We start from the raw sequence: 13,090 nt of genomic DNA, 5'->3' as shown, positions 1-13,090 counted from the left end.
TTCTCTAAATTTCCTACAAATATCAAAAAAGTAATACACTGGACAGAAGGGACTTAGTACGTGCACTGTTCCAAATATTACTCAAAATATAATTTAGCATACAGTTAAATAACTACTCTACACTGGGTGCAAACAGAAAGTGAACTTCAAATTATTAACTAAAATCTGTTGCACCCATACACACCTCTCTCACCTCATGTATATCAATTCCATGATTTAGAGACCACATTGTCTGAAAATAGTCCTGCATTCGTTGTTTCATTTCCTTTGGAATTTGGTGAAGGGTTAAGAAGTCCTTGAGATCTCTCCATTTGGTTTGATAAAGGGATCTCCGAGAATACATTCGCTGAATGATAGCCGTCACATTTCCAAAAACCACGGCATGCATCAAAGCTGCACAAATGCAAACAATCTATATACTGACCAAAGTAATTAGATTTCAGTATGGTGCTATGTGATTAAGAACTGAATACCTGTCATGTTGAACTTCTGCTTCCTTTCCTGTTGGTTATTTGTTTACAATTTATTTTATAATACATGTCTTTTTATAATACCATGGCTCAGCCAACAAGAACTCTGCCATATGAATTCATGCATGCATACTAATGTTTCCTTGAGATCATATGAAAGATAAGTCAGCAACAAATAATGCTAAATCCTTGAAGAATTTTGTTGCAGGGTAATTAGGCTGTGGTCCAAGACATATTTATATATCTAAGGTTTTGTTTCCTAATGCTTAAGACATACGCAGAGGCTATAAAGACTTGGACAGCAGTTTCAAAATTAAGTTTGCTGAGAATGGACCACAGCATAATGCCCATAAAACAAAATTCACTAAGGATGCTAATGTTAATCAAGATAATTCAACAGAAAAGTGATTTGATTAACTGTGTGTGCATGGTGGTAGTACTCACTGAAACAAGGGAAATATGTCCAATAGACATGGGCCCAGAAATGTATAATTCCTGCAATGATCATATGTTTACAGGACATGTTCAACGTGGTGTTTATTCATAACGCTGCACCTCTGTGCCCTCTGGCATAGGGAGTGGTGCACGTTTTGAAGTATGCCTGATTGTTGTTGTACCTGATGGCATGCATTGAGGCCATGACTGTGTAGTGTCCACTCAATGTTGATTGGTGTAGCCTAGACCAATTCCTTCATGTGTTTCCATAGCCAAAAGTCTTGGGGATTGAGGTCTGGGGAATGAGCAGGCCAAGATGTTGGGCACCACTGACCAATCCAGCAGGCCTGAAATGTCTGTGTCAGATGTTTGTGAACACTGTGGCAAAAGTGTGCTTGTGCGCCATCATTTGTATTTGCTGCTGTAATGGCACAGTGTCCAGCAAGGTAGGCAATACATTAATGAGAAAGTCCAGATAATGCGCCCCAGTTAATCTTTGTGGTAGTACGTATGGTCCTATTAATCTGTTGCCAAGTATTCCTGCCCATACACTGATTGAGAATTGGTGTTGATGCCCTCTTTCCTGTACTGCTTGGGGATTTACATCTGCCCATACATACTGGTTATGGAAATTCACAACACCATCTCTTGTGATCCCGGCCAGATCAGTAAATAAAATCTTGGATGTGAACAGTGGCTCTACAGCATGCTTTTGCAACAGCTATTGACACAACCTCCATTTGCCATGATGGTCCTGTGGCCTTAGGGCTTGAAGAAGCTGTTGATGATACAAGTATAGCAATTGTTCATGAAGTACCCCCAAATATAAGAGTGAGACATGCCTTCTGCTGCTACTAATCAACACATACTGGTCCCAGGGGTTTCTTACATCGCTTGTAGCATATGCTCCTCTATTTCAGATTTTCAGACTGTGTGGGGCCTTCCGCTGTCAGCCTTCCAAGGTGCACCAGACACTGGAAATGTCTGCTGAACAGCTTGTCTCAGAGCACACTGTGCTGTGGCTATTTTTAAGTGTAGAGGATATGGTCTTGCAGGCTATGTCCATTTGCTAAACCATAGCAGAATATCATATCCACTATTTCACTTGTCGAGTAGTTGGCTTCCATTGCTGACAAATAGTGGAAGAGAGAAAATGTAAATGTACTACACCATTTGTATGAACAAACGGCACAATAACAGTAAACAAATAAGTGAATCCACATTTGGAAGAAGGTAAAACACCATGATATGTACCCTGGGTTGACAGTACTGTACAATAAATCACACAAAATTGATGAAACTCTTCCCATAAACATGTATTTATCTCAGAAAGATAATGTTTCCAGACCCATGTTTATTGGACTTTTTTTTCTTGTTTTGATGAGTACTACCAACTTCAAAGTGTTCAACACTTTATTTTTTTTTGGGGGGGGGGGGGGGGGAACCCTGTATAATGATCACTCTGAATGATTACAGAAAGTGGAACAAACTAACAGATTTGCACAAAACTTACTTTCACACATTTTCAAAGGGATCTTCTTCAGATGCATTTGCACAAACCAACTTAGTGGCATCTGCACAGAAGATCTCCTTGTTAATGTTGTCGAGAAGCATATGTTATACAGTCACATCCAGTTGATGTGACTTAGGTTGGTGTGGATAATTTCTGTAATTTTTGGTTAATAAAGAAATCACTTGTGGACTATAAGATAGGTGGTGAAGTGTTTCTATTTTCTCTGGATTCACTCCCTTTGAGCAATGGAAGGCACATTCCAATATATCAATCACCAGTTACTATTCAGTCCTCTTTAAGTGAGAACGTATTTATGTGGCCATTAGCAGAAAACAAGTGCACACCATTCTGATTCACACTTCTTCACTTTTCTCTGATGAACATCATTGCAGAAATCAACTCACATGATAGCTGCTTTGTCTTTGATCACACTGGCCCGGCCACATTTTACCACTAATCATGGTACTGAATACTGATTTTGTTGCTAATGAGTCTAGTGGACATCATTTTCAATTATTCCCCTAATAAGAGATGAGGTTTATTCCATAATGGATAGTACTGGGTGAGTGGATTATGTCAAATATGTACAAGTTTGTAAAGAAACAAATAATCTTTTAATATCAAATACAGTCAGTAAAGGTACTTACATGTAATCAACATCTTTAGTGAAAATGAGTCATTAAAATGAAATGTTGCAGTCTCCAAGCCATCAAATAAAATGATTACTTCTTAATAGAAACAGTAAACTTTCCAACCACCAGTGTACAACAAAATATACAGTACACTGCCAAGCAAAAACTGTGAAGTACCCTGAAGAGAATGAAGATTCAAAATAAAACTTCTTGGGTTGAGAAGGTATGTGATGTTATTCCAGTGATTACTAATTTGAGTCAAATTTACAAAGAACTTTGCAATATGAGTACACTTATATAAGTTTGATGCTGCACCCTCTGTGGCTTGAAAGCATGGACTTTTTCAGTTGGAAAGGGCATTATAAAGCCATTGTATACTCTCCTGAGGCAAGTTGACCTATAAGTGTTGTAACTGGTTCTCGATATATTAGAGACTGACACTGTGACAGAGTTGACATCCAAGCTGGTTCCACACATGTTCCATTGGAGACATATCTGGAGATCTTCCTGGCCACAGGCTAGCTCAGCAATAAGTAGATATTTCATAGAGGCGCGTGGACAAGCATTATCCTGTTGGAAAATGGCTCCATGATACCGTTGCGTGGAAGTAGCACATGAGGACGCAAAAAGGCCATGATACTGTTGTACTGTCAGAGTTTGCCCATTCACTACCAGCCCTGACATGAAGTCATAGCTTACAGCTTCCCACAATACACCATTAAGAGTAACACCACTGTGCCTGTCTAAAACATTGTATGAATAGGAATTCTACCAAGGTCATCAACATACTCACTGATAATGGTAATCTGAGGTAGTGCAGAGCAGAAATTCATAGCTGAACAATTTGTGGCACAATTCATGTGTTGTCCTTACTTCCCTGGTCATAGCACCACTCGAAATGCAGCCATTTTTGTCATATTAATAACAGCATCTTACACACGAGATGGTAATTCTGTAGTCTGGCTGCTTTTAGTGCGTGACCAATGGTGTGGAATGACACAAAATGCTGCAGGGAGTCCCTTGCTTGTTCTCAGATAGCAGGTGCAGGAACAAAGGAGTTATAATGTGCTTGGTGCACAATATGGGAATTCTACCTTGTGGTGATCAGATGCGTTCATCTGGAATCTTGACAATGAGTATGTCTGCCCTCATGTTCCCATCGAGTCTAACATTGGGTCACTGTCACATCCCAAGGCCCCACAAATCTGTGCTTGGTGCACAATATGGGAATTCTACCTTGTGGTGATCAGATGCGTTCATCTGGAATCTTGACAATGAGTATGTCTGCCCTCATGTTACCATCGAGTCTAACATTGGGTCACTGTCACATCCCAAGGCCCCACAAATCTGTGCTTGGTGCACAATATGGGAATTCTACCTTGTGGTGATCAGATGCGTTCATCTGGAATCTTGACAATGAGTATGTCTGCCCTCATGTTCCCATCGAGTCTAACATTGGGTCACTGTCACATCCCAAGGCCCCACAAATCTGGATATTGCATGTTCAACAAACTGTCCAAATAGAGACCCACAATGAGGTTCCTTTCAAACTCAGTCCAGTACACGACATCTCTGTGTCTTTCAATGCAGTCACTCAACATCTGATGCTCTTTACATTCCTTTATACCATACTACACCTGGTAACAACACAAAACATGAACAGCACTAATACATTATGGTGGTTGTTCTGCCTGTCACACAGAATTGCAACTCTAATCATTTATATATCCACTGATGTGTAAATGTATGAAGTTACAATGACATCTGGTCATGTATTCTGGATGCTTCGCTTCTTTTGTCAGGCAGTGCAGCTGTGTATGATTATCCTTGGCATATATTTGCACAAACCATCAATAGGCATTATTTCAAAAGAAACACCTCTAAGAAGATTAAAAAATCAATCAGGTAACTAACAATTGGCAATTCTGCTTTCTATGATTTGATTTCTGACAAAGTATTAAAATCTACCAGAGCTATCGTAAAGCTATTTTTGTAATCAGTCACTGACTCCATGACTGATTTGAACATGATGTAATAACCCATCTATGACACAAGAGATACTGGTATGCAAACTTCACCAAGTTACAAAGTAATTACACTCATTTATTCTTCCTGGAAGTTTAGAAAGTGGCCTATGGTAATTTTCTGAGCATAACATGTTAACTGCCCTTATAATTGACTTTTGTAAAGGATTCTCCTTAGTTGAAGCCATACAGAACCTCAAAGGTGAAGTTCCTTCAGAACTAAACCAGACATGCTGTTGGTAGATTCTATTTGGGGAAAAAAAGGCATTAATCATATCACTATTGCACAGATGCAGTCTCAACTTCACAACAAAAAGCACTGAATGACTTAATCATCAGAGTGAAACTAATCTCAGAATGGGGAAGATGACATGTAAATTCTGACAATAACTAGTACCAGGTCTGTCATGCTCTTAACCTATGTAAATGATCTTCAAATGAATTTAAAGGAAAATTCAAAACTCTAATGTTTGCTGATGAAACAAGCATGCTAACCAAGAGTCCAAACTCAGATGATAGCTAAACAAACCTTTGACAGGTCCACAGTAAACAGTTTTTCTATATCTTATAAATACATATTAAGATATGCTATTTCGAGAAGCAAAAATTATATGTAATACATGTTCCAATGTAGCAACTCTTTTAAACACTAATATATCTGCAGATGCTACATGTTATCAGTGGTTGTTGCATTTAGTTGACAGTTCATGGTGGCCTAAGAAGGTAAAGGATAGATTGTGAGTACATAAATTATAGATGAAGATTACCTGGAAAGTGTTTCTTTTCTTTATTATTGTCCTTTTCTGGTAAGAACCAACAGAGAATTCATTTGATAATTTCGTGTTCTTCTTATAAACTTTCACGAGAATGCAGAAAGTGTGACTTACTAAGCATTTATCCTAATTCAAAAAAATTATGCTATGGACATCACATTATAAATGTGCATCTAAAAATCTTTTCTTATTAAAAATATACCAATAAAAAGTGCAGTATGTTTCTTAGCATTCATAATAAGGGAAGATGAGTCATTTTTGTACTTGTTTTTAAGCTGCTGTTTTAATTTTTTTCTTCTCAGTTTTATGCCTGTTTAAAAAAATGAATAAAGAAAACAGTAAAGGCAATAGTTTTACACAAGAAATGTTGATGCTTTACTAACTATTACTTGTTTATGTTATTTTTTAAGTGGGCCTATGTTTCACTATGGTATGTTCCCTGCCAGTGGTAGGCTAAAAATTATTTAATATTTTCCTCAGAAACACTAAAAAACTCCTAAAATGTAATACTGTGTCTTTAAATGGGTAAGATAATTAGTAATTACAATGCAACAGAGATCTCCTTAACAAGAATTTTAGAGTTTACTTTAAGAAATTATCACTAGATAAATTTTAGGGGATCAATGATCAATTGAACTAGTTTACAAGGGCCTGATCGTATTTAGGAGTTAGTAATTTCTTTATAGTAAATTATCCTTAAGCTTCTAGTTTCCTGTGAATGCCAGCACTTCCACAAGTATGTGGCATCGATATAAATATTGACCCGCAAACGAGGACTCTCTCTCCACCTGTGAGTTCTTTGGACAAAATGTTTGAGATGATTCAGCCTGTTTATGTGACTTTGTTGTGACTCGCCGATCATTCAAAGACCGCCGCACAATTACGCGCATCATCTACGTGCGGCACTGTCTGCCAGCCATGCAGCAACTGCGCCACCTAAGTGGCTAGCCGAGCAGCGGCCGCTAGACTGGAGACTTCTCCACACAATGCTTTCGTCATGGTCTTGGTAGCCAAACTAACTCTCTGGACATATTCACCATGTCTCCCATGACTGGATTTTCTCCTATTGAGTACAATCCACGTACTACACCCACGTTACATGAGATGTTCGTCTCACCACAATGGCTGTTTGCTACACCTCCAGACAGAACAATGCACTCAGAACATGTATTGCCAGACTGTGTCCATCACTGTGTGCAGTTCAGGTCAGACGATATTCAGAAGTGTTTCTTGCAGTCGTAATCTGGACGCAAAGCTTAGGTTGCCTCCACAGCTGAACATTCATTCACGGCATGCTCCTGCGACCATTACTGTGGTGCCATGTGCAACTCTGCCATTATGGCAACGTGTAAGATCTTTCAATCAACCATCTTCCACACCTGTTATGACTCCTGTGATTACTAGCCAAGGACATATCATCACTAATAGTGCACCACGGGCATACCCCAGGACTTCTCTGCATGCTGTTGACCATAATAGTGCAAGTTCGGTTTACAGTCCAGCACCTGCTGCTAGTGTTGTGCAACTGATGGATGTATACTCCCACCCCCATCCGGTGATTTATATTACTGCACAACAAACTCTGCCACCAGTTTCCACAGCACTGGCTGTGCCTGCTGTGATCGCCTTCTACATTTCCTCCAGAGTTGGACATTTCAGCACGACGCCCCTGGCTGGAGTATCAGTTTTGGAGTCCCTGGCTCCTGCTGCCATTACACCTCTTCATTCCATGGTACTGACCATGACTGCCATGATGGCCTTCCATGATGCAACAGGTATGCTCAGTGATCACACACATGGCAATTGTATTAAACATAGTTTTGCACCTATACCACACTCTGCCTTTACGCCCGTTTTCTCCACAGGACTGCCCATGTCTGCCATGCTGGACTGTTGTGCTACCATTCCTTGGCCAGAATGGGATTTCACAGTTCACAAAGACAATTTGGCGTTCCCGGAGGTTCCTAATTCTCCTCCGTCTCCTCCCCCTGGGCGCCTAAGGAAGTTACCATTGCTGTCAGAAGACAACCCTGTGTATGGTTCGCTTTGATAGAGCACATTTTCAAGCTACACCAAATTTCCAAGGACAACTCCAGGTTCCTGTGCCTCATGACACACCTTCACCACCACTCAGACATGATCTGTGACCTGCTCCTCTCTCTGCCACAAGCTCCGAAGTATGACTTCGAGAGGAGGACAATAATTGAGCGCCTTGCCTGTTCTCCCCAGGAGCTCGTCGTAAAAATTATATTTGAAGAACACTTTGGGGACTAGACACCATCGCAACTCTGGCGCTGCCTATGTGTGCTGGTCGATGAGCATACTGTGCCATATATAATGCTGTTGGTGGTGTGGTCTGCTAAGCTACCCACCGATCTCCAGATACACCTGCTACCACATTCCGTTGAGTCAATCAGATCGTGCTTACTGATCGCTGATCAGTTGTACTCTCTCCTGTGACAGCACCAACCTCCATGTTCTCTGCCACAGTTTGGTATGCCTGCACCAGAGATTCGCATGTTTGCTGGTAGTGGCAGGGCTCCCCCTCCACTGCTCCATCCTCCATGAGATGTGGCAGCCTGCACTCACACTCCGCACTCTCCAAACATTCTGGGATAGTGCACACCCTGTACATGACAGTATACCTACCCAAAGCAATTAATGACGACAGTTCGCCCCTCTTGCTAAGTCTCCACCTCCGCCACATCCAGCTCACCCATACTGCTGGTATTACAAGGTCTTCAATGAGGCAGCACAGAAATGTAGATCACCTTGCCAGCACCTAAACGCTTTCCGCAGGGCACAGTAGACGCCGAAATCTGCGGGGGACCAGACAGGCATCCCCCTACGCGGCACTCTGTACATTCCCCCATTTTTCCCAACGGCCGATTGTACGTTATAGACATTTCTTCCAGACTCAAATTTTTGGCCAACATGGGTGTGGACGTATCTATATAATCCCTACATCGTTGGCTCTGCCCGCATCTTCTCCATCGCCTTCGCTCCTCTGAGCAGTCAACGCTTCAACCTTTAAAACTTCGGGCTCAATGAAAGTTAAAAGTTGGTCAGTGCACCCGAACGCCAATCCCGCTCTCACACACGCGACACGCACACCTCCTCGCGTGTTGATAAACAACCCCACTCTCCCGCGCGCCAGCCACGTGACTCAGCCAACACCTCCGTTTCTCGCGCTCACGCCGGCTTCCACGCGCACTAGTGACAGTCGACGTTCGCCACGCGTCCCTGCTCGCCACTTAGTGCGCTCACTACCTGTCTTCCGGTATTCGCGGCAACACGCGAGCGAGCCAAACATTCGCATTGCCACTCCCTACACTCTTCAATGGTCATGTTTCGACCCATGGGCTTACTCCCCACACGACGGACATGTTTGTTAACCAGGAACCTCATGTGCCGCATTCACTATTCTCCGTCATGGGTGGGACAGTGCATAAGATAGTTACTACTGTCGGCCCTCCTATCCGGCACTAAGTCGGACGCCTCAATTGTATTAAATTATGCATGACACGACAGCAAATTAATGATCTGTTAGCTGCAGGTATACTACAGCTGATGGACTATAATTGATCGTCCCCTAGTCGCCTCGCTACCAAACATGACAGCTCATTTTGTATGTGTGCGGACTACAGACATTTAAACGCGAGGTCCATAGTAGATAATTACCCAGTGCCGAACATTAACGACTTCACCCACATGTGATCGTGTGCCTTCATCTCCAGTGTAATTGACTGTAAACGCGCCTACTATCAGATACCCGTGGCAACGGAGGATATACCCAAGACTGCAATTATCACAAAGACTTCTGGCACAAAAAGTCACCCTCATTCTGCCAACGGCCTTGTCAAAGAGAGCGGATGAGCGGACAGAGGAACAGGGCACTCTCTTGTCCTAGGGATGGGAAACTGCCGCTAAAGGTGGAATAATCAGCAACGATCAACGGCATGAGTATGCAGAAGACAATGGAAACCACTGCATTAAAGAACATAACATGTATCCACAGGCCATGATGATGATCTCTCCATTTGCAAAAGATTCCGGAACTGGCCCCCTTTCAGATCTCCTTGAGGGGACTGCCAAGGGGGAGGTTACCATGAGAAAAAGATTGACTAATCAACGGAAGGATAACGTTCTACGAGTTGGGGCGTGGAATATCAGAAGCTTGAATGTGGTAGAGAAATTAGAAAATTTGAAAATGGAAATGCAATGGCTCAATCTAGATATAGTAGGGGTCAGTGAAGTGAAGTGGAAAGAAGACAAGGATTTCTGGTCAGATGAATATAGGGTAATATCAACAGCAGTAGACAATGGTGTAACAGGAGTCGGATTCGTTATGAATAGGATGTTAGGGCAGAGAGTGTGTTTCTGTGAACAGTTTCTGTGACAGGGTCGTTCTTATCAGAAACGACAGCAAACCAACACCGACAACGGTAGTTCAGTTATACATGCCGACGTCGCAAGCTGAAGATGAAGAGACAGAAAAGGTGTATGAGGACATTGAAAGAGTAATATAGTATGTAAAGGGGGATGAACATCTAAAAGTCACGGCGGACTGGAATGCAGTTGTAGGGGAAGGAGTAGAAGAAAAGGTTACAGGAGAATATGGGCTTGGGACAAGGAATGAGAAAGGCGAAAGAGTAATTGAATTCTGTAACAAGTTTCAGCTAGTAATAGCGAATACCCTGTTCGAGAATTACAAGAGGAGGAGATATATTTGGAAAAGGCCAGTTGATAAGAATAGATTTCACTTAGATTACGTCATGGTCAGACAGAGATTCCGAAATCAGAAACTGGATTGTAAGGCGTACCCAGGAGCAGATATACACTCAGATCACAATAAACTAGTGATGAAGAGTAGGCTGAAGTTTAAGACATTAGTCAGGAAGAATCAATAAGCACAGAAGTGGGATACGGAACTACTAAGGAATGATGAGATACGCTTGAAGTTCTCTAAGGCTTTAGATACAGCAATAAGGAATAGCTTAGTAGGCAGTACAGTTGAAGAGGAATGGACACCTCTAAAAAGGGCCATCACAGAAGTTGGGAAGGAAAACATAGGTGCAATGAAGGTAGCTGCGAAGAAACCATGGGTAACAGAACAAATACTTCAGTTGATTGATGAAAGGAGGCAGTACAAAAATGTTCCGAGAAAATCAGGAATACAGAAATACAAAACGCTGAGGAATGAAATAAATAGGAAGCGCAGGGAAGCTAAGACGAAATGGCTGCGGAAGAAATGTGAAGACATCGAAAAAGAAATGATTGTCGGAAGGACAGACTCAGCATACAGCAAAGCCAAAAAACTTTCAGTGACATTAAAAGCAAGGGTGGTAACATTAAGAGTGTAACGGGAATTCCACTGTTAAATTCAGAGGAGAGCGCGGTTAGGTGGAAAGAATACACTGAAAGCCTATACACTGAAAGTCTATTCACGCTGGTATGTAGAATGTATGAGTCTGGCGACATACCAGCTGACTTTCGGAAAAGCATCATCCACACAATTCTGGAGGCGCAAGAGCTGACGAGTGCGAGAATTATCGCACAATCAACTTAAGAACTCATCCATCAAAGTTGCTTACAAGAATATTATACAGAAGAATGGAAAAGAAAATTGAGGATGCGCTAGATGACGATCAGTTTGGCGTTAGGAAATGTAAAGGCACGAGAGAGGCAATTCTTACGTTGCGGTTAATAATGGAAGCAAGACTAAAGAAAAATCAAGACACGTTCATAGGATTTGTCGGCCAGGAAAAACCGTTTGACAATGGAAAATGGTCCAAGACGTTCGAAACCCTGAAAATAGTAGGGGTAAGCTATAGAGGAGATGGATCATATACAATATGCACAACAGCCAAGAGGGAATAATAAGAGTGGACGACCAAGAACGAAGCGCTCGTATTAAAACGGGTGTAAGCCAAGGATGTAGCATTTCGCCCTACTGTTCAATCTGTACATAGAGGAAGCAATTATGGAAATAAAAGAAAGGTTCAGGAGTGGAATTAAAATTCAAGGTGAAAGGATATCAATGATACGATTTGCTGTTGTCATTGCTATCCTGAGTGAAAGTGAAGAAGAATTACGTGAGCTAATGAGTACAGAGTGTGGATTGAGAGCAAATCGAAGCAATACAAAGGTAATGAGAAATAGCAGAAATGTGAACAGCAAGAAACTTAACGTCAAGATTGATGGTCCAAAGTAGAGGAATTCTGCTACCTAGGCAGTAAAATAACCAATGACGGACTGAGCAAGGAGGACATCAAAAGCTATAGCAGAAAAGGCATTCCTGGCCAAGAGAAGTCTACTAATATCAAATAGCGACCTTAATTTGAGGAAGAAATTTCTGAGAATGTTCGACTGGAGTACAGCATTGTATGTTAGTGAAACATTTACGGTGGGAAAACCGGAACAGAAGAGAATCGAAGCATTTGAGATGTGGTGCTACAAATGAATGTTGAAAATTATGTGCACTGTTAAGGTAAGGAATGAGGAGAAGAAAGGACTATCTGGAAAACAATGATAAAGAGAAGGGGCAGGATGATAGGACATCTGTTATGACATGAGGGAATGACTTCCATGGTACTAGAGGGAGCTGTAGAGGGCAAAAACTGTAGAGGAAGACAGAGATTGGAATACATCCAGGAAAGAATTGAGGAAGTAGGTTGCAAGTGCTACACTGAGATGAAAAGGTTAGTACAGGAGAGAAATTAGTGGCGGACCGCATCAAACCAGTCACAAAACTGACAAAAAAAAAGAACTTTGTTCCAGTACCGAGTTTTGTTTCATGTACCTGGACGACATACTCGTTTTCAGTAAGACAGCCGAGATCCGAGGAGCACGGGCATCACTTATCCACGGTACTGAAGACCTTAGAGTCGAACGGTGCAGGAGTTAACAAAGATAAGTAACAAGTACGGCAGACGTCTGTGACCTTCTTCGGCTACACAATATCTGTCGACAGTATACAATCCCAGAAGCTCGTGTGCCGACCATCTCGTCTATGTCACTCCCTTCGATTTACAAAGAACAGCGCCGATTCCTCTGCGATTCTACGAGGCTGTTAAACATTTCCGCCCTGACGTTTATGTACGCACCTTCTATATCCTCACGGACCACAAACCACTCGCAGACGCCTCCCGAAACCCTCCGAAGGACCCGCCCCTTCGTTGTTTCCGTCATTTTGACTTTGTGTCTCCGTTTATGACAGACGTCTGCTATATAAAGGACGCGG

The 13,090-nt window shown here is 41.9% G+C and overlaps 1 protein-coding gene across 1 annotated transcript in view; it reads right to left on the bottom strand.

The window, feature by feature from the left end:
* Window positions 1-13,090, bottom strand: part of LOC124740341 (potassium voltage-gated channel subfamily H member 8) — a 612,019-nt gene that overhangs the window by 118,616 nt on the left and 480,313 nt on the right. The window contains exon 10 of the mRNA XM_047248622.1: window positions 194-393. Coding sequence (XP_047104578.1) covers window positions 194-393 — 200 coding nt within the window. The remainder of the gene's footprint in view (window positions 1-193; window positions 394-13,090) is intronic.

Source organism: Schistocerca piceifrons, chromosome 1 (assembly GCF_021461385.2).
Source record: "Schistocerca piceifrons isolate TAMUIC-IGC-003096 chromosome 1, iqSchPice1.1, whole genome shotgun sequence".
In the NCBI taxonomy this organism is placed as follows: domain Eukaryota; kingdom Metazoa; phylum Arthropoda; class Insecta; order Orthoptera; family Acrididae; genus Schistocerca; species Schistocerca piceifrons.
Note: the sequence above shows the minus strand (reverse complement) of the source record. Positions and strands in the feature narration are given on the sequence as shown.